The following is a 23,636-nucleotide window of genomic DNA, read 5'->3' as shown; positions in this document are numbered from 1 at the left end:
TCACACACAGATAGAGGTGAGAGGCTGAATCTGTGTTTGTGTCAGGCAATATTCACACACACACACACACACACACACACACACACACACACACACAGAGGTGAGATCCTGGATCTGTGTTTGTGTCAGGCAATATTCACACAGATATACACACACACACACACACACACAGAGGTGAGAGGCTGAATCTGTGTTTGTGTCAGGCAATATTCACACAGATGTACACACACTCACACTCACACACAGACAGACACAGACACAGACACAGACACACACAGACAGACACAGACACACACAGAGGTGAGAGCCTGGATCTGTGCTTGTGTCAGGCAATATTCACACAGATATATACACACACACACACAGAGGTGAGAGGCTGAATCTGTGTTTGTGTCAGGCAATATTCACACACACACACACACACACACACACACACACACAGACACACACACACAGACACACACACACACACACACACACAGAGGTGAGAGGCTGAATCTGTGTTTGTGTCAGGCAATATTCACACAGATGTACACACACTCACACTCACACACACAGGTGAGAGCCTGGACCATGGAAAGCCCCAGCTCTGCCTCCTTCCCCCTGCCCTGCCCTGCCCTGCCCTGCAGTGACCCCGGTCCCACGGGCTGAGCGCTGGCCCAGTGCAGCCCACACCTGTTTGTGCTGCTGCCTCTGCCTTGGCTCTGGAGCTGTGGGGGCCAGGCAGGGACTGCTCCAAACCACACAGGGAAAAACCATCTGGGTTTGGAACGGCTCCCTCCTGCAGGTTCAGCGACCAGCATCCAACAAACCCAGCTCCCCCCTGCTGGATCCCTCTCTGGGCACAGCAGGTTCCAACCAGAGGGATGTGAAGGGAGCTGGGACATGGCACAGGGCACCTGCAAAGGGCAGATGTCACCCCAAACGTGCAGGCAGAGCTGTTTATTGCTTCCTCCATCGCCCACTGCCACGAGGGGAAGCCAAAACAGGCAGGCAGCGAGGGAATGAGCTGGGTTGTTCCCAAAGGAGAGCTGCCAGGTCAGCATTTCCCACGGGAAACACGGCCAGATGTGGCCAGCTGTGCCCCCCAGACCCATCCCACCTTCTGGGGCTCCAGAGAGGGAGGTGAAAAAGCACTGCTGGCACAATGGGCTCAGCTGGAGCTGCTCCTGCTGGATAATCTGAGACTGAACAACCACTCCTGGGTTTTCTCAGCGGCACAAACTGAGGCAAACAAAAGGAAGGGACTTGTGCAAGGCCATGGAGCTCAGGAGAGGGGACTGAGCCCGCAGCACTCCCTGTGTTCCCTGGGCTGAGCTGCCTCTCGCAGATGGCCTTGTAACTAAGCAAACTGAGTGGGACTGAGCTCTGGATTTGTTTTCCAGACTTGTCACACATTACTCATGTGATCTCGAGAAAAGTCACTTCATCTCTCTGTGGCCAAGTTCACAGTCTATGTATCCTCCAGTCACTTACCCAAATCTGCATCTGTGCTTTTCTTCATATCCTTCTGAAGTTTTTTGGTCTGATCTTCCAATCTGAAAGATGGGAGAAAGAAGGCAAAGTCGGAATCTTGGAAAGAAAGAAACCCAAGTGTATCATACGTGCAACAAATCATTTACGGGCTGAATATGCTGGCTTCTGGTGGGAGTTAAAAATATCCAGGCAAGGCTTGATGAAGTTCAGTGCAGCTCAACCCTTTCGGGTTGTTTTCAGATGGTTTTTAACCTTTTCAAGTTGGTGATCTCTTATTCATAGTTCGCATATTTCCTGAAAGTTCTCACACTTAGCACAAATGGTAAAGCCAAATGCTTCCAGATGATCCCTGTGAGCTCCTGTGACACAGGCAGGATGGCAAAGCCACTCCTGGTCCTCTGAGCTGTTGGCCTCTACAGGGACCCCGCAGTTTTCTGGCAATTTTACACTTTTTCTTTTTTTTTTAAGCTGCCAGAATCTGCAAATACTTCTGAGGACACCTTTGAACAGTCAGAGAAAGCCTGAAGAATTGGAAATTACAGGGCAGTGAGGGATTTGCTCACTGGGAAGAGCATCCCTGGCTAAAATTCCCTGGGAAGATGCAAGCATGTGGCCAGTCCTGTCTGACCAGTGTGGTTGATACTCACTGCTGCAGCTTCCCATATTCCCTTTCAAAGTCTCTCTCCACCTGTGGAAAGAAGAGAAGGGAATCAGCTCCAGGGGACTGCAGGGCAGCCTGGAGCACGCAGGGAAAGCTGTCCCTGGGAAATGCTGAGCTGAGGCCAGCACAAGCTGCAGCTTTAATGGGAGTTACACCTCAAAAGTTGGGGATTTGGAGCTCCAGACTCTCTTGGAGCCAGCACCAAACGTGTCAGCTGGAGCCAAGGACGAGGATTGGGAGCTGATGGAATAAATAGGAATGCTAGAAAAGCAGGGAAGTCACAACCCAGCATGGCTCAGTGCTGGGGGACAAAACTGTGCTCTCTCCCAAAACCTGAGGGGAGCTGCTGCTCCTCCAGCCCCATTGAGGTGGGTCTGGCTGTTTCCTCCTTCCTTATCCTCATCAGGACGGTGAAATTCCCCCTAAACCACCATCTCTGCATTATTCACCCCCTCCACACACTCCTTACCCCTACAACAGCTCCCTCCCATGAGATTCTTGGGCTGGAGCACAGTCCCAGTGCACTGTGACACCTCCAAAAGGGAGGGGAACCCTGAGCTCCGAGCTCTGAGCTCCAGCACAGCCTTCTCCCGATGCTACCTCAGTGCCTGCTCCCTCCTACTTGCTAGCTGGCAGCAAACCTCCAGTGATAGGAGATATTTTAAGGAACTTTCTTTCCATGCTGACTGTTTTAACACACTTAAAACATTCATTCCACACCTCGTCAACCAGAGAAGCAAATGGATTTCAATTGAACAGCCAAGAGTAAATCCGTGCGCGTTTGTTGTCATGGGATCAGCGCTGGGTTCACTTGTGTTGTCAAGCTCCCGTGCTATTAAGGAAATGCAGAGTGCTGGGAGCAGCCAGGACTAGAAGGATCCAAAGGTTTGTTCCAATTCTTCCTGCTGGCCCTCAGATTTCAATCCCAGCCTTGATGCAGCACCACAATTTAACGGGGATGTTTGCTTCTCAAGGAGAATTGCTGTTAAAAGCTTGAGGGGGTTAAAGATGGAGATTTTTCTTAAAAATCTCCTTCTTTAAACATCTTTTTGGGCTGTTTTGAACTCCAGGGGCCTGATCTGAGGGCAGGCAGTGCCCAGCCACATTCCAGCCCCATCCCAGCTCCCAGCTGTCCTCACCATCCGCTCCCACCGTCCGGGGGATGCGAGCTGGGCTCTCTCTCTCTCTCCCCCCTCCCATCCCTCTGCTCCAAAAAAACCCTCCCAGGAGCTCCAGCTCCCTTTTCGTGCTGCTAAAATTGGGTGCTGGAGAGAACAGCCACGGAGCAGTGTGGGGGCAGCTCACACGACTTGTGCCTGGCGTTCGGGGAGCGCAGAAATGCGCGGCAGCTGGCGCCCTGCAGGTCAGGTAACCAGCACATAGTAAAGCTCACCCTCCATCCCCGTGCCTGTTCCGGCTGCTAAAATCCCCAGGGACTATTGCACTCTATAAATAGGCCTTAGGTGTGAATTGTTTTGGTTGCAAACCACACAGGGTCGGGCACGACTCGAAAATGTGCCCCCCCCCCGTGAAAGGCTGGGGGTGTCGTTCCTTTATTGTTGCCTCTCTGTGGTTAGGAGGATCTGCTCAGCAACCAGCTCCTCCAAAAGCTTTGGCTGTGGAATACCTGTGAATGTTCAGGGTTTCTGGCCCCTTTTTTGCTGTCAGATTTGCCTGTTTCTGTGCAATAAGCAAAAGGCATCATGCCTTAATGGATATGGAGCAGCTTGCAGGGCCTGAAGGGGCTCCAGGAGAGCTGGAGAGGGGACTGGGGACAAGGATGGAGGGACAGGACACAGGGAATGGCTTCAAACTGGGACAAGTGAGACTGGGGTGGGATTTTTGGAAGGGGCTGGGATGGAATTCCCAGGGAAGCTGTGGCTGCTCCATCCCTGGAAGCGCCCAAGGCCAGCTCAGAGCACCCTGGGACAGTGGAAGGTGTCCCTGCACATGGCAGGGGGTGGAACAAGACGAGTTTAATGCTCCCTTCCCACCCAAACCATTCTGGGACTTTAGGATTCATTCCACAGACACAAAACCTCCCCACCCTGCGACCCTCTGGGTGCTGTGAACCCCCCAAACCTCCCGAGCTCCCCCAAGCCCCCAGCCCAGCGCCAGAGCAGGCTCCACATGGCACCGAGGTGACTCCACACAGACACACTTGAGCTGCCCAGCCTGACTCACATCCCCAGCCCCATCTCTCTGAGACAGCTGCCCAAGGATTGCTCTTATTTTTCACGCCCACAGGCAGCAACTGGCTCCCAGTCCCCACAGTCTGCGAGCTCAGGGAGGCTCCCAGCCGTGGCTGGAGCCCGGGTATCCCACAAAAACAGAGGGAAAAGCTGCTCTCACGTGCTCCCAGCTGCAAGGAGGACAAGCTTGGGAACATTTTGCAGAGCACACAGTAATTCCCACTCCCAGCAGCTCTCCACGGTCACACGCAGCCGACAGAGGCTGTGGAGAGGATTAGCACGTTAAGAGTAACGAGAACAAGAAGTACAGGCAAGAAAATTACAATATCCTGAAGGGAAGTTTCCGTATTATTAAAATAATCCCACTGCTCTGCAGCCTCTCTCTGAAAACTCCAAATCAAACCACACTTTCTGTATTGAAGGTTTTTTTTTTTTCTTCTTCTTCTTCCAGGCACAGGGGCTGGGTAATGCAAAAATCGCTCGTCTCGGGGTTTTTATTTAAATCTACATCAAGAGCGACGAGCTCTCGAAAGCTTTGAAATAAAACAACGTTCTCTCCTTCACCCAGTTCTTTTTTTTTTTTGTTTGCAAACACTGGGCCTCCCACCTGTGATCAGATCCCTCCTGCTTGAAGGGCAGGATCAGCATCAGCAGCCTGGTTATGAGGCAATGGAGCAAGGCTGAAGCCAACACTACAAAGAGATGGAAATGAGGGACTGTGAGGAACCTTCCTATCCCCCTGGGGTTCATGTTTTTTCCTGGAGGAGGAAGATGAGCTGATTTCTGCATCTCCCAGTGGTCTCAGCATCGTTGTGGATTTTGGGAAAAAGAGGGAAGTATTTCCTTCTTCCTCTTCTCCAAACAAAAAGTAAAACCCACAGAAATTAGAACTAAGATTTTCTGCTGAGCTTCTGCCATCCCATCGAGAATTTCAAGGTAAGTCCCATGGGTGAACACTCTGAGCCAGAGCTGCAGAGTGCAGGTGGATCTGGGATGTCACAGACTCCACCCAGCAAGATCTCCACATCCCCATCCTGCAAGAAACTTCCCAGAAAAGTGGCAAAAGGAAAAAGGAGGCATCTCCCAACTGCAGAGACCAATTTGGCCAGAATAGATTGAAGGAAAACCAGCAAAACTATTTAACTGGCACCGCTTGAATTCACCCCACCATTCCCATGACATTCACTCCACTGTGTTGGGATTTCCAGCTCGCTGGTGGAGCCCGATGGAAAGGGCTGCAGTGGAATCCTGCTGCTCACGGAGCTCCTCCGTCCGACACCCCTGGGGAAGGCAGAGCTGCTGGGATGAGTCAAGGAAAGGAGGTTTGGCAGCTCAGGTCTCCACTCCCTGCCAAGCTGACTCAGGCCAGCAAGGAGGAGGAGGAGGGCGAGCGGTCTGAGTCAGCCCAGGCCAGAGCAGGGCCGAGGGAAGCAGGGAGGGAGATAAAACCTCACTGGGGGGATGCAGGGCCAGCTCCTGCCTGCTTGGATCATCCCAGCCCTGGTGAAGGGCAGGGAACAACCTGGGGGGACACAGGTGAACTTCAGCAGCAGCTGCAGGAGAGCTGGGCAGACGAGACAGCTCCGACGGCGGCGCGGCCTCTGCTGGGAGCGGAGCTGTCCCGAGGGAGGCAAGAACATCTCTGCCATAAGAGGCTTCGTGGCTGAGCAATAAACATGCAGAGATATAATTCTAACAGGTTTAACTCCTATCACTGGGCATTAGTTTAATTGGGCTGTGGGCCCGTGGCCCTGCTGACAGCAGGTCCTCTCGGAGCATTAGATCCTCCCACCCGGCTCCCCGAGCCCGGTGACAGCTGCTCTTTTCAGGCAAGAGGAGGGGAGAGATTAGGCTGTCTGGAATTGGATTTGCCCAGGTTAAGGTGGAAACAAAGCGCAGCCATGTCTGGGGAGGGGGAGATCACCTCAGTTCACCAGCTGATATTTTCTTACTGGGGTTTCCTTCTCCCTCTGGAGCTAAACTGTGCCTGACACCGTGCCCTTCTCCAAAGGATCACAGGCGAGTGGGCACAGCGAGTCATGACTAATTCCTCGGCAGCCCAGGCAAATTGCTTTTCAGGACTACTCCCGGCCTAGATCTGACACCAGCCCCAGCACTGAGACAACAAAAAAGCCTCTCTGGCTGGCTGAGCCTCTCTCAAAGCCACCCCCTTCTCCTGACTGCAGCCCAGGCCTCATGGAGAGCCAAGGAAGTTACATGCTCACAAATGCTGCTTTTTTTTTAATCCTTCCCCCTCACCTCCTCTTTTGTGGTCCGGTCTCTGTGAGTGGGAGATCCTCTCCCCACAACCACTTCCCTTCTGATGGGCTTGGGATGCAGCCCTGGAGATGCCACACCTTCCCACTTCCTGCAGCCCCAACATCTGGAACATCCCAGCCCTTGGCTGCTGCTGCTGCTGTTCCCCAACGCCTGCACAGATGGAGTGGCTCAGCCTGCAGCTGGGAGGTAAATCTGGGGCCCTGCAGGTCAAAGCAGCCCCATCCCTTGCACACCATCAAAGCAGCCCCATCCCTTGCACACCACTGCACATGGAGTGCCTGATCCTGGGGGATATCCGTGGTTTCCTGCCCTTTGTTCTGCTTTGAAGAGCTGCACTCCACACTGGGTGTGAAGTTCCAAGGTTTTGGGCTTCCTGTTTTCTCCTTTCCCTGTATCTGGTGCCTGGAGAGCAACAACACCACCACCACCACCATCATCATCATCACCATTATCATCATTCCAGGGCAAGTGGAAGCTTTTTAGAAATCAACTTTGTTGACATTGAATCTCGTTCCTTGTTCCTAGGGAGCTGAGGAAGGAAGGAAGGAAAAGGAAAAGGCCTGGAAAGGCTCTGGGTGCTGAATGAACCTCTGCCTGCCGGATATTCTGAGCTGTTCTATTTAATACACACACATGTATATATAAGCAAAGGCTGCCAACTGCTTCAGAACAGCACATTCCAGCAGCTCCGGGGAAGGGAAGATCTCAGAGGTGCCACCACTCATCTGCAGGGAGTCTGAGCACAGAGATGGCTGATTTTAGGGGAGAAAAACCTCTAAAAGGGGAGGGAAACAGCAAGGAAATGGAATATATTAAACTGGGATGTGAGAATGGGTGGGCTGGAGATGCCCAACAGAGCTGGCCAAGACACCCAGAACTGCAGAGCAGTTGGTTTTTGCCCCAGCCTGGAAGGACATCAGCACTGGGAGCACTGGGAAAGGCAAAATATTGTAGAGCAAGGAATGTGGGGGGCTCCTGACACGAGCTGGGAGAGTGTGAAGGGCTGGGGCTGGGCTGCCTCACCTGAGGGATCACAGGCAGCAGCACCTTGCTGGTGGATCAGCAGCCCCTGGAAAAGGGCAGCTGAAAACACAGGAGAACCACGGAGGAATTTTACCAGTCCTCATCTTTGTTGCCTGCCTGGCTTAAATTCTGTTCTGACAGTTTGGAGCTGTTACAGCAAATTGCTGCTCCACGGCAGCAGACAACCACCAAATCCTTTAAAATAAAACATGACAATCAAGCCCTGAAGGGAGTGGTGGGATTAGCCCTCTGCCTCCAGGGAAATGTCATGTCCCAAGGAGAAACTGCCCCACAAACACGGGTGCCCACGCATCCTGCGGAATTAGCTGGGTGTCCCGGAGAGGAAGGATCAGGGATGTCAGTCTGTGCAGGGGATTAGGGCACCAGTGCCACCAGAGGGACGAGCTCTGCCCCACTCTGCCTCTCAGGGCTCCCTTTTCAGAGCAGGTGTCCAGGTGAGTTTTCAGGGCCAGCTCCTGGGAGGTTCCACAGCTTTTTTTTGGCATGGGACAAATGCAAAGCCAAGCTGCTTGAGAAGGGAAAATACCACAGCCAGCTGCAAGCAGCAGCACTTGGGGTAGGAGCCTCAAATCCACGGGAATACAAAATGCTTTTTTAATTTGCTTTTAAAGCAAATGCTGTGCAGCACAAATTAATTCACGCCCGAGCACTAAGCATCTCAGCTTATAAGCCTTTCTTTGGAAACAGTTATATTCAGCGATCTGAACCACTCCTCCTCCTCCATCTGCTCCGAAAGGATGAACAAACAAGCCATTGCTGAAAGAAGGAAGGAAGGAAGGAAGGAAGCAAACCCGTTCAGCCATCTCCGAGGAAAACCGTGCCAGACCAAGAGAGCTCTTTTCCCCTACCCCGCACACACACTCAACACCCCTCCCAAAAAAAAATTGAAAAAAAAAAAAATTCAAAAAATTCTAATTTCAACAGCTCCCAAACCAAAATATTCTGCCTGCATGGGGCTCCCCCTCGCTCCTCGCACGAGGAGCCGAGCGCTGGTCACACGCGGCAACAGGTTCTGCTGCTCCAGCTCCCTCCCACACGCTGCAAAATGGGACGAGTCAAAGTGCTGGCTTGACTCATCAGCCACATGATCCAAGGCTGGAGCTAAAAAGGGGGAACTGGTTTACTCACTGTCTTGGGTACAATCTGTTTCTTGGGCTGCCCGATCTTGAACGGGATCCTGGAAAAGAGAGAGGAGAAAGGGGATGTGTGAGCAGCGCTGGGGCTGGGGGTGACTTTGGGGGGGCAGCAGGGGGTGTCCCGGGCTGGCAGCCCCTCATTTCAGGCACTGTGCACCCCCAGAGAGGTGGGAGAGACTGTGGGGAGACCCCTCAGCATTGCAGAGGGGCAGCTCTCTGATCTCTGCTCCGTGACAGCGACAGAAGCTGGGAACGGCACCCAGGCTGGAGCTGCCAGGTTGGATTTTAGGGAAAGATTCCTCCCCCAAAGGCTGGGATAATCACTGGGACAGCCCTCCAGGGAACTGGCACAGCCCTGAGGCTGCCAGAGCTCCAGGAGCACTTGAACAACGCTCCCAGTGTGGGATTTTGGGGCGTCTGGATGGTCCTTGTGGGTCCCTTTGATTGGGGTCAGCCCCACACAAACCTCCCTGCACCCCAAAGCAAGGCAAGGACGCTCCACAAGCAGCTGAAGAACCCACTCTGCTTCAAACCAAATCTGCTGGGGAGGATAAAATAATACTAAAAAAAAAAAAAAAATCCCAAACAAAGCCTGTAAATATTTAGAAAGAGGATATTAAAAAAAGTAACAAGCCGGTGTCTGGAGCTGCTGAGAGCTGCTTCAAAGGATTCCTCTGCTCCAACAGCTGGAGGAGAGGCTCACCTGCCAGCACAGCCTTCATTCTTAAAATCCCTAATTCCCAGGAAAATCTGGGTTACCTGAATGAGAAGAGTACTCTAAATAAATTACACAACATATGTAAGGGTGGCTGGGTCAGCTGGGAGCAACCACGCAGGCAGCCTGAAAATAATTGGATTTATTTCACCTATCAGTATAATGAAAATCCAGGAATTCAGCTGCTGTTGTCAATGGATTTAATTAAGTTAAAGAGGTGCTGCTTGGTTAAAGCATCTCAGCCAAAATCTCCCAAATGTTTTCTGGGTTGTGATGCTTTAAATAAATAGAAAAAAATTGAGGTCATAATGACATTAAAGTGTTTTTTTGCCAAAGATGTTTCACCTACAGCTCAGCTTCATCCCATTCCTTTCCAATGGAATCTTCCACTTCCAATTTCCCATCCCAAATCTGCACCAGGAGCTTCTGAGAAAAGTGTCTGAGTCCCCTCCTGAGAATTTGGACTGGACCAGCCCAAACTCTCATGCTGCTACACAAAACTTGAGATAAAACCATGGATTTGGGGATTTTGTGTTGCTGCCTCCCAGTCTGGCTTTTCCCACTGCTGGTTTTCCATTTTTTTCCCACCAACTCCACTTCCAAGCCCCCAGTACTGCCCCAAACAACAGCTTGACCCCCAGGAAATATTTTTATCAGTGCAACCTGCTGCAAAATCCAACTGTGAGAAGGAATTTGTAGTGGAAGAAGGGGCAGGACGACGCAAAAAAAACCTGATTATCCAAACTCCAACCCCTGCTCTTCCCACTTTTCCCGCTGTTTTCAAGCCAAGGCTGTAATTACCCACTGGAATAATCCAGGGCTGCACCCCCTGTGACCCTCCCTGAGCAGCTCTGGAGCCAACCTGAGTCACCAGGTTTAAATTTAAATTTTTTTTTCGGGAGAACTTCCTGTTTATGGTTCTCCAGCAGGACCGGTGTAATTTTGGGTTTAACCCTTTCAAGCTCCTGTGGCAGTGTGAATCACCCTTCTTTTATAAACAAACATCACTCTGCTGTATAATTTCCCTGTCAATAACCGGGGGTGTGGTGCCTTACAGGAAGAAAACAAAAATATATGGATTTTTTTTTTTTTCCTTTGTGTTTTCCTCTGTGGGTCAAATATAAACCAAAATGAGGCACCTCTCTGTCACTTGATGTTTTTGGAAGTGATGGCACCAACTTGGTGGTGAAAGGATAAAAAAAAAATGAGGATTTTACTCAGGGAGTGTTATCCCACTTAAAACCAGTTTGCAGGGTGGGAACAAGCAAGGAGCTGGAGCCAGGTTGGTTCCTAGTGGGAAAGGACAATTAAAAAGGTGATTAAAGAATTACCTGTGCACAAGCTGTCCCTGTGAGGGGCACAGAGAGCATCCCAAAGTGGTGTTGTCACTGGAAAAATGGTTCAATCCAGGGAATTTGGGATAGGAAAAGCCACTGGTTGGGGATCAGAGCTGGGAAGGGAAGGCAGAGGGAGCACAGGGGGTGCTGCTCCATCCCATTCCCCATCCTCACCCCACCAAGGAGCCCCAAAAATCCCTTTTCTTCTCTCAGAAACAAAGGGAAGTAAGTGGAGCACTGCAAATCTCCAGTGCAGCAGTAAATATCTCTATCAGCATCGTGATGCCACTTGGTAATTATGTCTGTCTCAGTAAAACCTCTAAAAAAAAAATAACCCTGTGCAAGTCAGGTCTGTTCCTCAATTATTGGAGGTTTTTGTTCTATTTTACAATTTTACATAATTTTCCTGGTTTTTAAATCACTGCCTTTTAATATGATTCTCTGGGAGGGGGGGGAAGATGGATGAGCAGGAAAGAAAGAAGGAAGAAAAAAAAAAAAAAAGATGAAAGGTATGGATTTTATTGGAGCTTTTAAACCAAATGGATTCACCCCACGCCTCAAAAGTGCTGCTGGCACCCAAGTTTTGTCCCTCTGGGAGTTGTGTCCCTGCCTGCAAAATTGTGAAATTGTGGGGGGACAAAGTGCAGTTCAGACAGCACCATCACAACCATTTGCTTCAAAATTTAAAGGTTAGAAAATGCATGATGGGGATAATACAAATAAACTGAGGGGGAGGTGGATGCATACGGATCCATATCCATCAGCGCCATGAATTCCACGGATCTCCCCGGTACCTTCAAAGCTCTATAAACACCAAAGAAAAACCAGAATCGGTGCTGCTTTTTTTTTTTTTTTTTTTTTTTTTCCTTTGCTGATGTCTCTCGTTTCTGCTGAGCGAGAGAAAGCTGGGGTTGTGTTTGGGGTGTGAAATCCCTTGAAATCCCGTTCCTGAAGAGCCGAGCGCGCTGAGTCACAGGCGGAGGGAGCGTTCCCAGCCCGCGGGGCTGCGGGGAGCGCCCCGGCCCCTCACGGCCCTGCCAGGGCACCTGGAGCTCGGCAAGGCAAAGCAAAGCAGCAGGGTTCAGGGGGAGGGAGGAGGGTGAAACGCTGCAGGGAGAGGGTGGGAAGAGCTCAAAGTAAGGGAAAAAAAGTGTGGGTGGAGAGAATCCTGCGAGCTCTACTCGGGGATGCTCAGGAACCCCAGGGAGGGGAAGGTGGGAGAAGCTGTGGCTGATTTTTTCTCTCTGAAGTTTCCCCGGCAATCTCATCTATTTACTTGGCTTCTCCATGAGCAAACGCAGGGCCACACACACCAAAGCAGTTAATTCTCCTCTGGATGCACAGGAGAGTTGGAAACAAACCTCCCAGGCAGGGGGGGGAGACGCAGCTCCATGAGGTCTCTGGGGAGCTGCAGCTTAAATCGTGGAGCTCCCTCTCCCTCCCCAGCATTCCTGGAAGGCAGGAATTGCCAGCAGGAATCACTCAAACCCTGCTAAATTAGGGAGCAATGCTCCTTTGCTAGGGTGGACATCAAACCTTGGCATCACCCCTATGTGGGGAGCTGGGATGGAGCTCAGAGGGATAAATTCCCCGTGGGATGTGTTCCTTTTCCCAGCTCACTCCAGCTCAACACGGCTTTGCCACCCCTAATCAGGCCCCAGAAGACCCTTGGCACATAAGCAAGGGATAAACACCAAATATTTTTGATAAAATGCTCTCCCTGGGGATGCTGAGCTGCCAGGCAGGGATTGGGAAGGGAGGGAAGGACGGACAGACAGATGGACAGGCAGGGATGGGGGCAGCAGAGGCTGGGGCGGTTTGGATGATAAATTAATTTGGGAAAAGTGACATTGAGCCTCTGAATTCAATATTCCTGCCCCAGGTGGGCATGAGTGGTGTTTGCATGGGACCCACAAGTCCCACTTTGGTATGAACTGGTGGCCAAAACTGGTTTGTACTGGTACCACTGCCAGACCACCGACTAAATCCATGTCCTGTGGGAAGTGCCCGCTTCCCGTGGAAAGTTTCAGGGATTTTTTTCCCCTTTTTCTCTCTCTCTCATTGAAACCCCAAGCGCCAGCATAGCCTGGATGCCTGCCAGAGCTTCTCACTCTGAATTTCCACCAAAAATCTCAATTCCTTCACCGGAAAGAAACCTCTCAGTGCCTGTAGGCAGGAGGATGACACCCAGCCTCCCGTGCTGCCAGGGTGACCCTGACCCTCCAAGCCTGGTTTTCCCAAGGATTTTGGCATGTGGGATGACGAGGGATTCTACAAAGCCATCCCTTTACACCTGTGCAGACAAAAATCATCCCAAAGCTAGCACAGGAATTGGGTCCTTCCCTTTGGAAGCTGCTGGGTTGGGAATGGATTCAGCTGCATCCAGAGAAGCTGCCTGGTCAGAAAAGCTGCCTGGCCATGAGATCAGCTCTATCCCAGAGAGATCAAAGAGTTCCTGCAAACACTTCCAACAGGAAGGTCGGGAGCACTCCAGGAAGGATGTGAATCTTCACTTTCGCACTTTGCTACAGAGTGAACTTGGTTGAGCTTCTCCTCCCTCTCCGCTTGGGTGAAGCTCCCCTGAGGGACTGAGGTGTTAGTGAAGGACTTTTCCATCACAGGAAGTTCAAAGCAAGCTGAGAGACCTTTCCTGAGCAGCATTTCTCATGCCAGCCTGCACGAGGAGAGGCAACACTGCCCGCCCAAAATCCTGGAAACCTGGATTGGGCTGCCTAAAACCACCCAGATTCCCGGGCAGGAGGGGATGGCAGCCGTGCCCAGGTGAGGCAGGCAGGAGGGCAGGCTCAGGTTAGGCGTGAATCTCCCGGATTCCTCCTCGCTGTGTGCTCCAGGCGTGTCCATGGAAACCGCAGGCACCGTCCCACCCCGCTCCCCCCCTCCCGGGAACTCATGGCAACCGCTCCAAACACAGCGCCGAGGCAAAAAAAAAAAAAAAAAAAAAAAAAAAAAAAGAGAAAAAAAAGGAAAAAAAAAAAATTTATTCCAACGGATCACAAACAGCTTCTGTCGAGGGAGACTCTGCGCCAAATCCCCGTTTGGGTGCTCTCCTCGAGGAGATGAGAGGGGAGGTCACAGGGTGGGGAGAGAGAGGAGGGATGTGGGGATGGGATCCCTCAGGGATGAAGCAGGTGAGTGCTCCCACCTGGATTTTAGATTTCAGCCCCATCCTTGGGAACTTGGAGGTTTAAGGCACGCAGGGATGTCAGGGCGAGCCGCTGCAGCGGGGGAGAAGGGAAAGAGAGGTGTAAAAAGAGGCAAAAAAAGAGGTGTAAACATCGATTTTCTGGATTTTAGGTCAGGCCAGGGAAAACAAGGCACCTTGCTGAAGTTTGGCAGCGGAGGGATGAGCTCCTGGGAACGGGTCCCTCCGCATCCTGCACGGAGCCAGGCGCGGTGTCAGTGTTAAGCAAATCAAAAATAATGTCAGAATCCTCTCTCCCACCCATTCCAAGAGGAGCATGAAAAAAATAATGATATTTTACTCACCCATCAAAAGAAAATTACTCACGCCAGGCGCGTGGGCGAGCAGAATTTTGCAGGGCTGTTTTAGGCCCTGACTATGCTACAAAAATATCCATTTTAAGCACGGTTGTGAAACACGGTTGTGGCTCAACCAGAGCATTGGCTTGGAGCTACCTGGACAAAACAGGTGGAAAAATGAACAATTAAGGAATAAGCACTCTGAGGCCTGTGATGGTGGCAGGGGAGGGTGGCAGGTAGCTCTTCCCAGCTGCTCCACCCCGGGAAATGCCCGGCTGGCGCTCCAGTTTCACCATGATAAAAACTTTGGGATGTGCAAAGCACCTTGCACAGGTAACAGGGAGGTGTTTGGGAGCCTCGCTCACTGCTCTGGTATCCACTTGCTTCATCCCAGGTAATTTTATCCATGCTCATCTCCTGATCCCAGTATCACTGAAACCTGCAGGGAAGGGGGAGCGGTGCCACGGGCCACAACGGGCTCCAAAAAAACATCAATATTGATTCAGAGGGAGGAAAACAGAGCCTGGGGCTGGGTTTGCACCTGCCCAGAGTGGACACAGCTCCAAAACAGGGAAAATACCGGGAATAACCAACAATATGTGCAAATCCTTAAGAGAAATCAGCAGGAATAACCTGTGCAAATCCATAACGTGGAAAACACCAGGAATAACCAACAACCTGTGCAAATCCATAGCATAGTAAACATTGGGAATAACCAACAACTTGTGCAAATCCTTAACACAGAAAACACCAGGAATAACCAACAACCTGAGCAAATCTGTAACATGGAAAACACCAGGAATAACCAACAACCTGAGCAAAAATCTGTAACATGGAAAACACTAGGAAAAATCAACAACCTGTGCAAATCCATAGCATGGAAAACACCAGGAATAACCAACAACCTGTGCAAATCCATAGCATAGTAAACATTGGGAATAACCAACAACTTGTGCAAATCCTTAACACAGAAAACACCAGGAATAACCAACAACCTGAGCAAATCTGCAACATGGAAAACACCAGGAATAACCAACAACCTGATCAAATCTGCAACATGGAAAACACCAGGAATAACCAACAACCTGTGCAAATCCATAACGTGGAAAACACTGGGAATAACCAACAACCTCTGCAAATCCATAACACTGAAAACACCAGAAATAACCAACAACCTGTGCAAATCCGTAACATGGAAAACACCAGGAATAACCAACAACGTGCAAATCCATAACAGGGAAAACACCAGCAAGAACCAACAACCCCACTTTTGAGGCTGTGCAAACCCATCCAGCCTCCCATCCTCTGGGAGAGACAAAGACCCCCTTTTCCTGTGGGAATTCACCTGGGGGGAGTGGGAAATAGGAGCAGGGGATGTTTGGGAGTCTGGTTTTGAGGTTTGGTTTGATGCAGTCTCGGGAACCTTGAAAAACACTTTAAAAATAAAAAATGGAGCACTCAGGGCATTAAAATCCAGCACTCCACTCCTTTTATTTTTGGAAGGAGGGATGGCCAAGGGAATCACTGGGTTGCACAGGAGGAAGAGGGGGATGAGGATGCCCCAATCCAAAGCCCAAAGGAAGCCATGGAGCTCAGCTGAGATTCCAAAAACATCCCAGCTGTCCATGCAAGGCTAGAAAAGCAGAGCTGCCTCACTGCCTGGGTGCAGAAATTGGGAATTTGGGGGTTTAATCCAGGCTCTGTCACCAGCTGGAGCCCTCTGGAGTGATCCCTGTGTTCTAGGGAGTGTTCCCTGTGTTCCAGGAGTGCTCCCCATGTTCCTGGGAACATTCCCTGTGTTCCTGGGAGTGATCCCCATGTTCCAGGGAGCAGTCCTCCTATTCTAGGGAGCATTCCCAGCCCTCATGCAGCACAGAGAACTCACAAGGAAGGAGTGATGGCCCAGGATTAACTCCACCCCACTCAAAGCACCAACCTGCCAACAGTCCTCAAATCTCTGGGGATTCCCCTTACAAAAAAATTAAGGATATGAGTGCCCAGGAGCCCAAATGGCGGCAGTTTGTGCCACTTCCAGCTGTGCAAGACAAAGCTGAGGACAAAGCTCCATCCTCTTCCTCAGCTACAGCATCTAAACCCTGGAAAAAGAGGGATCAACCCAGGACTAATGGTGCCCAATGCCAGAGAGAGATGCACATGGAAGCTGAGCAAAGTCCCTTCTTCCCTGAAGGAAATGAATTTGTAGAGCATTTTTAAAGCTTGACAGAAAGTTCACATAATGTATGTATGCATGATCCAACACTTCCCAAAGCATCCAGGGCTGGAACAAAGCTCTCCCTCCCCGGAGCGATGCCAGGGCCGGAACTGTGACATTTCAGCAGTGGGGCACGACCCCACGTGTGTCAGCGCTGCCACGGACGTCATGGACACCACGGCGGGCCCTGCAGCCGTGAATGGCCCGATTGAGGCCGGGAGGGAGCCCCGGGACAGAGCAACCGGGAGGGCAGCCCGGGAGGGAGCGGCTGCACTGAGGGCAGTTGTGGGAGGGCAGACCCGGGAAGGGGCAGCTGGACTGAGGGCAGCTCCGGGAGGGAGCGGCGGGACTGAGGGCACACACACACACGGTTTCACTGAGGGCGCACACACACACACAGGGAGGGACTGAGGGCACACACACACACGGTTTCACTGAGGGCGCACACACACACACAGGGAGGGACTGAGGGCACACACACACAAAGGGCCATACTGAGGGCACACACACGCACAGGACAGGACTGAGGGCACACACATACACACAAGGATGGACTGAGGGCACACACACACACACACACACACACACACACACACACACACACACACGGTTTCACTGAGGGTGCACACACTCAGGGATGGACTGAGGGCACACACAAAGAACTGGACTGAGGGCACACACACAGAGCTGGACTGAGGGCACACACACACACACACACACACACACTCAGGGCCATACTAAGGGCACACGCACACGCACACAGGGCTGGACTGAGGGCACACACACACACAGGGCCATACTGAGGGCACACACTCAGGGATGGACTGAGGGCACACACACACTGGGCCAGACTGAGGGCACACTCACAGAACTGGACTGAGGGGACACACACACACACACAGGGCTGGACTGAGGGCACACACACACACACAGACACACACACAGGGCCATACTGAGGGCACACACACACACACAGAGCTGGACTGAGGGCACACACACACAGACACAGAGGGACTGAGGGCACACACACACATACAGAACTGGACTGAGGGCACACACACAAACAGCACTGGACTGAGGGCACACACAAAGAACTGGACTGAGGGCACACACACACAGGGCCATACTGGGGGCACACACCCAAGGCTGGACTGAGGGCACACACGCACACACACACACACACACAGAGGGACTGAGGGCACACACACACCCATGGCTGCACTGAGGGCACACACCCAAGGCTGGACTGAGGGCACACACACAGGGAGGGACTGAGGGCACACACACACACAGAGCTGAACTGAGGGCACACACACACACAGTGCTGAACTGAGGGCACACACACACACACACAGAGCTGGACTGAGGGCACACACACCCAAGGCTGAACTGAGGGCACACACCCAAGGCCGGACTGAGGACAATTGTGCAGCCACGCTGGAACCCCGCGGGCTCCGAGCCCCTCGTGCGTCAGCCGCGCTCCAGAGGGTGACGCAGCCAGAGAAGAAAGAGACTCAGAATTCCCCCGGAGTTCCCCCCGCTCGCTGGGCAACTCTTGGAGTTCTGGATGCTGAGAATTTCAAATTTTCTGTACACACAGACTGTGACTCCCAGGAGAGCACCGCGTTTGACCTGAGGCTGTGGAGAAGGCTTTTGTGGTCTTTGATTAACAAGGCACAAAATGGTTAACTATCTGGAATATGACTATTTGGAATATAACTATAGTGGAATATAACTATATAATTATTTAGGATATAACTATATTGGAATATAACTATATAACTATCTGGAATATAACTATATAATTATTTAGGATATAACTATATTGGAATATAACTATATAACTATCTGGAATATAACTATAGTGGAATATAACTATATAACTATCTGGAATATAACTATATAACTATCTGGAATATAGCTATATTGAAATATAACTATATAATTATCTGGAATATAACTATAGATCTATCTGGAATATAGCTATATAACTATTTGCAATATAACTACATTCCAAACCTCTGCTCACCAGGCAACTGTTGGAGTTCTGGATGCTGAGAATTTCAGACTTTCTGTACAGACAGACTCTGACTCTCAGGAGAGCACTACATTAGACCTGAAGCTGTGGAAAAGGCTTCCAAAATTGACTGATAACACTGGGATTACAGGTGTGGAGTTGGTCAGAAGTGTGTGATATCACAGGGTGGAAAACTTAGGAGTTTGGGGTTTTAGATTATAGGAATAAATATGGAGCAAGATGGATGATTTCAGGCTGAGGTAGGTTGTTCTTCTTTACCTTCTTCTTCATGGGTTTGGGTGGTATTTTGTAACTGAACAGAAAAGTCCACAGTGCAGACTTCAAGTGATCAGTTATTGGGTTAAAAGTGGAAATAATTTAGGTGTAATTTCTTAATTGGATAGTTTAGCCTTAAAAGACCTTGTACCAAGAGATAGTTAACCATTTTGTGCCTTGTTAATGAAAGGCTACAAGACTCACTGCTGTGAGACTGTAACTGATAATAAATAATAAACATCTGAGTCTAAATTATCATCTCAATCCTGACCTCAACAGAGGTAGAAAAAGGAAGCCAAAACCTCAGATTTCTCCCCAGAAAGAGGTGAAAATACCCAATTTCCCTAAGAAAGGGATCCCAGGAAAAGCCACGTGTGTTGTGGTGACAAGGGACAGTCCCTGGGGAGGGATGGACACAGGGAAGTGGAAGTGTGGATACCCTGCACCCAAATTATTCCTCATCCAACACATGAGGAATCATGCAAGGGATGATTTATTCCTCACATTTTGCCTCTGAAGCCCCTCCTGGACCAGAGGGTCCCTTCCAGAGTCCCTTCCCTCAGATTCCCTGGGAAAAGTTGGCTCCAAAACCTCGTTAGCCAACGCTGTCCATAACTGTTCCTGTTCTGAGACGAGTCCAGAGCCATTCCAGTGGATAAATGTGTATTTTTAGCCCAAATGCCAGGTTTTAATCATACCTCTGTGTGCCTCATTACATTCTTGCAGTACATTTCCAAACCACAACTTCCACAGCTCCCAACCCAAAAAATTTTCCATTGTCACCATGGAACTCAACTTGCCAGGCAAGGAAAAGCCCTTTGAGCTCTTGATCCATCCCATCCTTTGCCTCCCACAACAGCCCTGGATCTCCAGAATTACCCAGCATGAGAAATCACACACAGCAGTCCAGATCGATTTCTAATATTATTAATTTCTAGTATTATTGAGTTCTAATACAATTCAATTAAATAAGCACCAGTGTGTCCATACTGAGCCCTCATCAGCTTGATTCAAACACACAGGAATTCTTCTTTCCTCTTGTTTTAAAGGAAAAAACTTTTACTTTCATGGAGTTGAAGAGGCAACGGGGACATTGGGGACCCTCCACGCACCTGCAGCAGCTCCTGGGCAGGGACAGGCAGGAGGGGGAACGGTGGGAAGGGCCGGGGGGGCTGTGGGGGCACAGGTGAGGGGGGTGAGGGCTGCACACCTGACACCTGTGGGGGTGACAGCCTGGCCAGGACTGGGAGCCCACCAGAATAAACCTGGGCAGGACTGGGACAAACTCGGCCAGGACTGGGGCAAACTCGGCCAGGACTGGGCATCCCACCAGGGCCAGCACTGGGACAAACCTGACCAGCACCGGCTCCACTCCAGGGCCAGTACCGGGACAAACCCGGCCAGCACCGGCTCCACTCCAGGGCCAGCACCGGGACAAACCCAGCCAGCACCGGGACAAACCCGACCAGCACCGGCTGCACTCCAGGGCCAGCACCGGGACAAACCTGACCAGCACCGGCTCTGCTCCAGGGCCTGCACTGGGACAAACCTGACCAGCACCGGCTCCACTCCAGGGCCAGCACCGGGACAAACCTGACCAGCACCGGGACAAACCTGACCAGCACCGGCTCCACTCCAGGGCCAGCACCGGGACAAACCTGACCAGCACCGGGACAAACCTGACCAGCACCGGCTCCGCTCCAGGGCCTGCACCGGGACATCCCCGGCAGCACCGGCTCCGCTCCAGGGCCTGCACCGGGACATCCCCGGCAGCACCGCCTCTGCTCCAGGGCCTGCACCGGGGCTCCCACCGGGCCATGGCCGCTCAGCACCGGGGCCGCTCCGGGCCCGTTCCCGGCTCCTCCTCACCCGCAGCCCCCAAGGTGAGGAGCCGGGACCGGGCGGGCCGGTGCCAGTGGTTCCGGTTTCCCCGCCCTGCCCCGGTGCCGGTTCCGGTTCCTCCGCCCTGACCCGGTCCCGGCGCTCCCGTTCCCCCAGCACCGCTCCCGGTTCCTCCGTCCTGACCCAGTCCCGGTGCGGCGCTCCCGCTCCCCCTGCCCTGCCCCGCTCCCGGCCCCGCTGGTCCCAGTCCCGGCGCTCCCGTTCACCCGCCGTGCCGGGGTCCCAGGTTCCGCTGACCCAGTCCCGGTTCCGCTGGTCCCAGTCCCGGCGCTCCCGTTCCCCCTGCCCTGCCCCGCTCCCGGTCCCGCTGGTCCCGGTTCCTCCTCCCGGAGCCGCTCCCGTTCCCCCTGCCCTGCCCCGCTCCCGGTCCCGCTGGTCCCGGTTCCTCCTCCCGGAGCCGCTCCCGTTCCCCCTGCCCTGCCCCACTCCCGGTCCCGTTCCGGTGCCCCGGGCTCCCCCCGCACTCACCAGCTCATGTTCCCCCTCCGCCCCGCGCCGCTCCCGGAAGTGCCGCCGGTTTTAGCCCCGCCCCTTCCGCCAGCGCTCACCCGCCGGGACCGCGCGCTGCGGTGACGTCACGCGGCGGGGGCGTGACGTCACATGGCCGGGGGGTGACGTCACGGGGATGGCGCGCGGGGAGAAAAATCCCGAAATTCGCCCGGTTTGGGTGAAAAGGGCTGCAAATGGGGCGGGAGGGGTGGAGATAAACGGCTGGGAGCTGTGGAGAGTCCTTGGGGTAGGCCGGGAGAAGGAACTGCCTGGATCAGCCCTGGGATGGGCAAGGAGGAGGAATTTCATGGATCAGCCCCAAAATGGGCAAGAAGGAATGGCCTGGATCAGCCCTGGGATGGGCAAGGGGAAGGAATTTCATGGATCAGCCCCAAAATGGGCAAGAAGGAATGGCCTGGATCAGCCCTGGGATGGGCAAGGAGAAGGAATTTCATGGATCAGTCCCAAAATGGGCAAGAAGGAATGGCTTGGATCAGTCAGGGATGGGCAAGGAGAAGGAATTTCATGGATCAGCCCCAAAATGGGCAAGAAGGAATGGCTTGGATCAGTCCGGGATGGGCAAGAAGGAATGGCCTGGATCAGTCCGGGATGGGCAAGGAGAAGGAATTTCATGGATCAGCCCCAAAATGGGCAAGAAGGAATGGCCTGGATCAGTCCGGGATGGGCAAGATGGAATTGCCTGGATCAACCCCAGGGTGGGCAAAGAGAAGGAATTTTGTGGATCACCCCTGGGGTGGAAAAGAAGGAATTTCATGGATCAACCCCAGGGTGAGCAAGGAGAAGGAATTGCCTGGATCAGTCCGGGATGGGCAAGATGGAATTGCCTGGATCATCCCTGGGGTGGGCAAGGAGAAGGAATTGCCTGGATCAACTCCAGGTGGGCAAGGGGGAGGAATTTAATGATGGGCAAGAAGGAATTGCCTGGATCAACCCCAGGACGGGCGAGGAGAAAGAATTTAATGGGTCAACCCCAAGGTGGGCAAGGAGAAGGAATTTAATGGTGGGCAAGAAGGAATTGCCTGGATCCAGCCCAGGGTGGGTGAGGGCACAGGGAGGGAATGCCCAGGAACACCCCAGAAGTGGGTGAGGGCAGGAGCCTGGAATGCCCAGGAACAGCCCGGAGTGGGCAGTGGCACAGGGAGGGGATGCCCAGGAGCATTCCTGGGGTGGGCGAGGGTCAGGAACTGCCTGGCAGCATCCTGAGCTGGGTGAGGGCACGGAGAGGGTGCCCAGGAGCATTCCCTGGGGTGGGCCAGGGCACAGGGAAGGGATTCCTGGGATGGGCATGGGCAGGGGGTGCCCAGGAACACCCTAGGGTGGGCAAGGGCACAGGGAAGGGGATGGGTGTGGGCAGGGTTATTCCCTGGGGTGGGTGAGGGCACAGGGAAGGGGATGGGCAGGGGGTGCCCAGGGTTATTCCCTGGGGTGGGTGAGGGCACAGGGAAGGGGATGGGCAGGGGGTGCCCAGGGTTATTCCCTGGGGTGGGTGAGGGCACAGGGAAGGGGATGGGTGTGGGCAGGGGGTGCCCAGGGCTATTCCCTGGGGTGGGCCAGGGCACAGGGAAGGGGATGGGTGTGGGCAGGGTTATTCCCTGGGGTGGGTGAGGGCACAGGGAAGGGGATGGGTGTGGGCAGGGTTATTCCCTGGGGTGGGTGAGGGCACAGGGAAGGGGATGGGCAGGGGGTGCCCAGGGTTATTCCCTGGGGTGGGTGAGGGCACAGGGAGAAGCAGAACTGCCCCAGTCAGGCAAATCCAACTGGAAGAGCAGGAGCCCCCCAATTTTGGGCAGAAACCCCCCCCAAATCCATCTTGAGGAGGCTGGACAGGGGTGGGAGGGACAGCAAAGTCCTTTTGGTGACCACAAACCCACCGTGCCCTCAGCACTGACCCATCAGCCCCATCCATCCGTGAGCCCGGGTTCCAGCAGAGCCCTCCGAGGTCGGGGTGCCATCCTGGCGTGGGGACAGCCCCGGTGCCACCGGGCTGGTGACAGCAGCCACATGCCAGCGCACGGGGCGGCGGCCCCGGGCCGGGCGCCAGGGCTGGCTTTATCAATTAGCAGGTGGAGGTAAACAGCACGGTAATTACAGGCAGGGAGGATGATGCTAAACTGGGAAGGTGTTACCGACACCGCTGAGGACAGGGATTAGCCCAAAAGGAGCAGGGAGGGGGCAGATCCGGGCGGGGGGGGGGCACCGTGCCAGGGTGGCAACCGCCACCATTGTCCCGTTTTGTGCCAGGGTGGGTGCAGAGGGGACGTTGGCAGGGGGGCTGAGGGGAAGGGATGGGTTTTGGGGTGCTGGTGGGTGTCAGAGCAAACCCCGAGGGGAGGCAGCCGTGAGGGTCCCGCATCCCATCCAAGTGATGAGGAAGAGG

The 23,636-nt window shown here is 53.0% G+C and overlaps 1 protein-coding gene across 1 annotated transcript in view; it reads right to left on the bottom strand.

The window, feature by feature from the left end:
* The window catches only part of BIN3 (bridging integrator 3), a 53,109-nt gene extending 30,496 nt beyond the window's left edge, over positions 1-22,613 (bottom strand). The window contains exons 1-4 of the mRNA XM_058042302.1: positions 21,218-22,613; positions 8,782-8,830; positions 2,124-2,164; positions 1,477-1,538 (exon numbers count right to left, since the gene is read on the bottom strand). Of these exons, the coding sequence (XP_057898285.1) occupies positions 1,477-1,538; positions 2,124-2,164; positions 8,782-8,830; positions 21,218-21,225 (160 nt within the window). The 5' untranslated portion in view covers positions 21,226-22,613. The remainder of the gene's footprint in view (positions 1-1,476; positions 1,539-2,123; positions 2,165-8,781; positions 8,831-21,217) is intronic.
* Positions 22,614-23,636: the final 1,023 nt, after the last annotated feature.

Source organism: Melospiza georgiana, chromosome 31, assembly GCF_028018845.1.
Source record: "Melospiza georgiana isolate bMelGeo1 chromosome 31, bMelGeo1.pri, whole genome shotgun sequence".
Lineage (NCBI taxonomy): Eukaryota > Metazoa > Chordata > Aves > Passeriformes > Passerellidae > Melospiza > Melospiza georgiana.
This window is presented reverse-complemented; position numbering and strand designations above follow the sequence as displayed.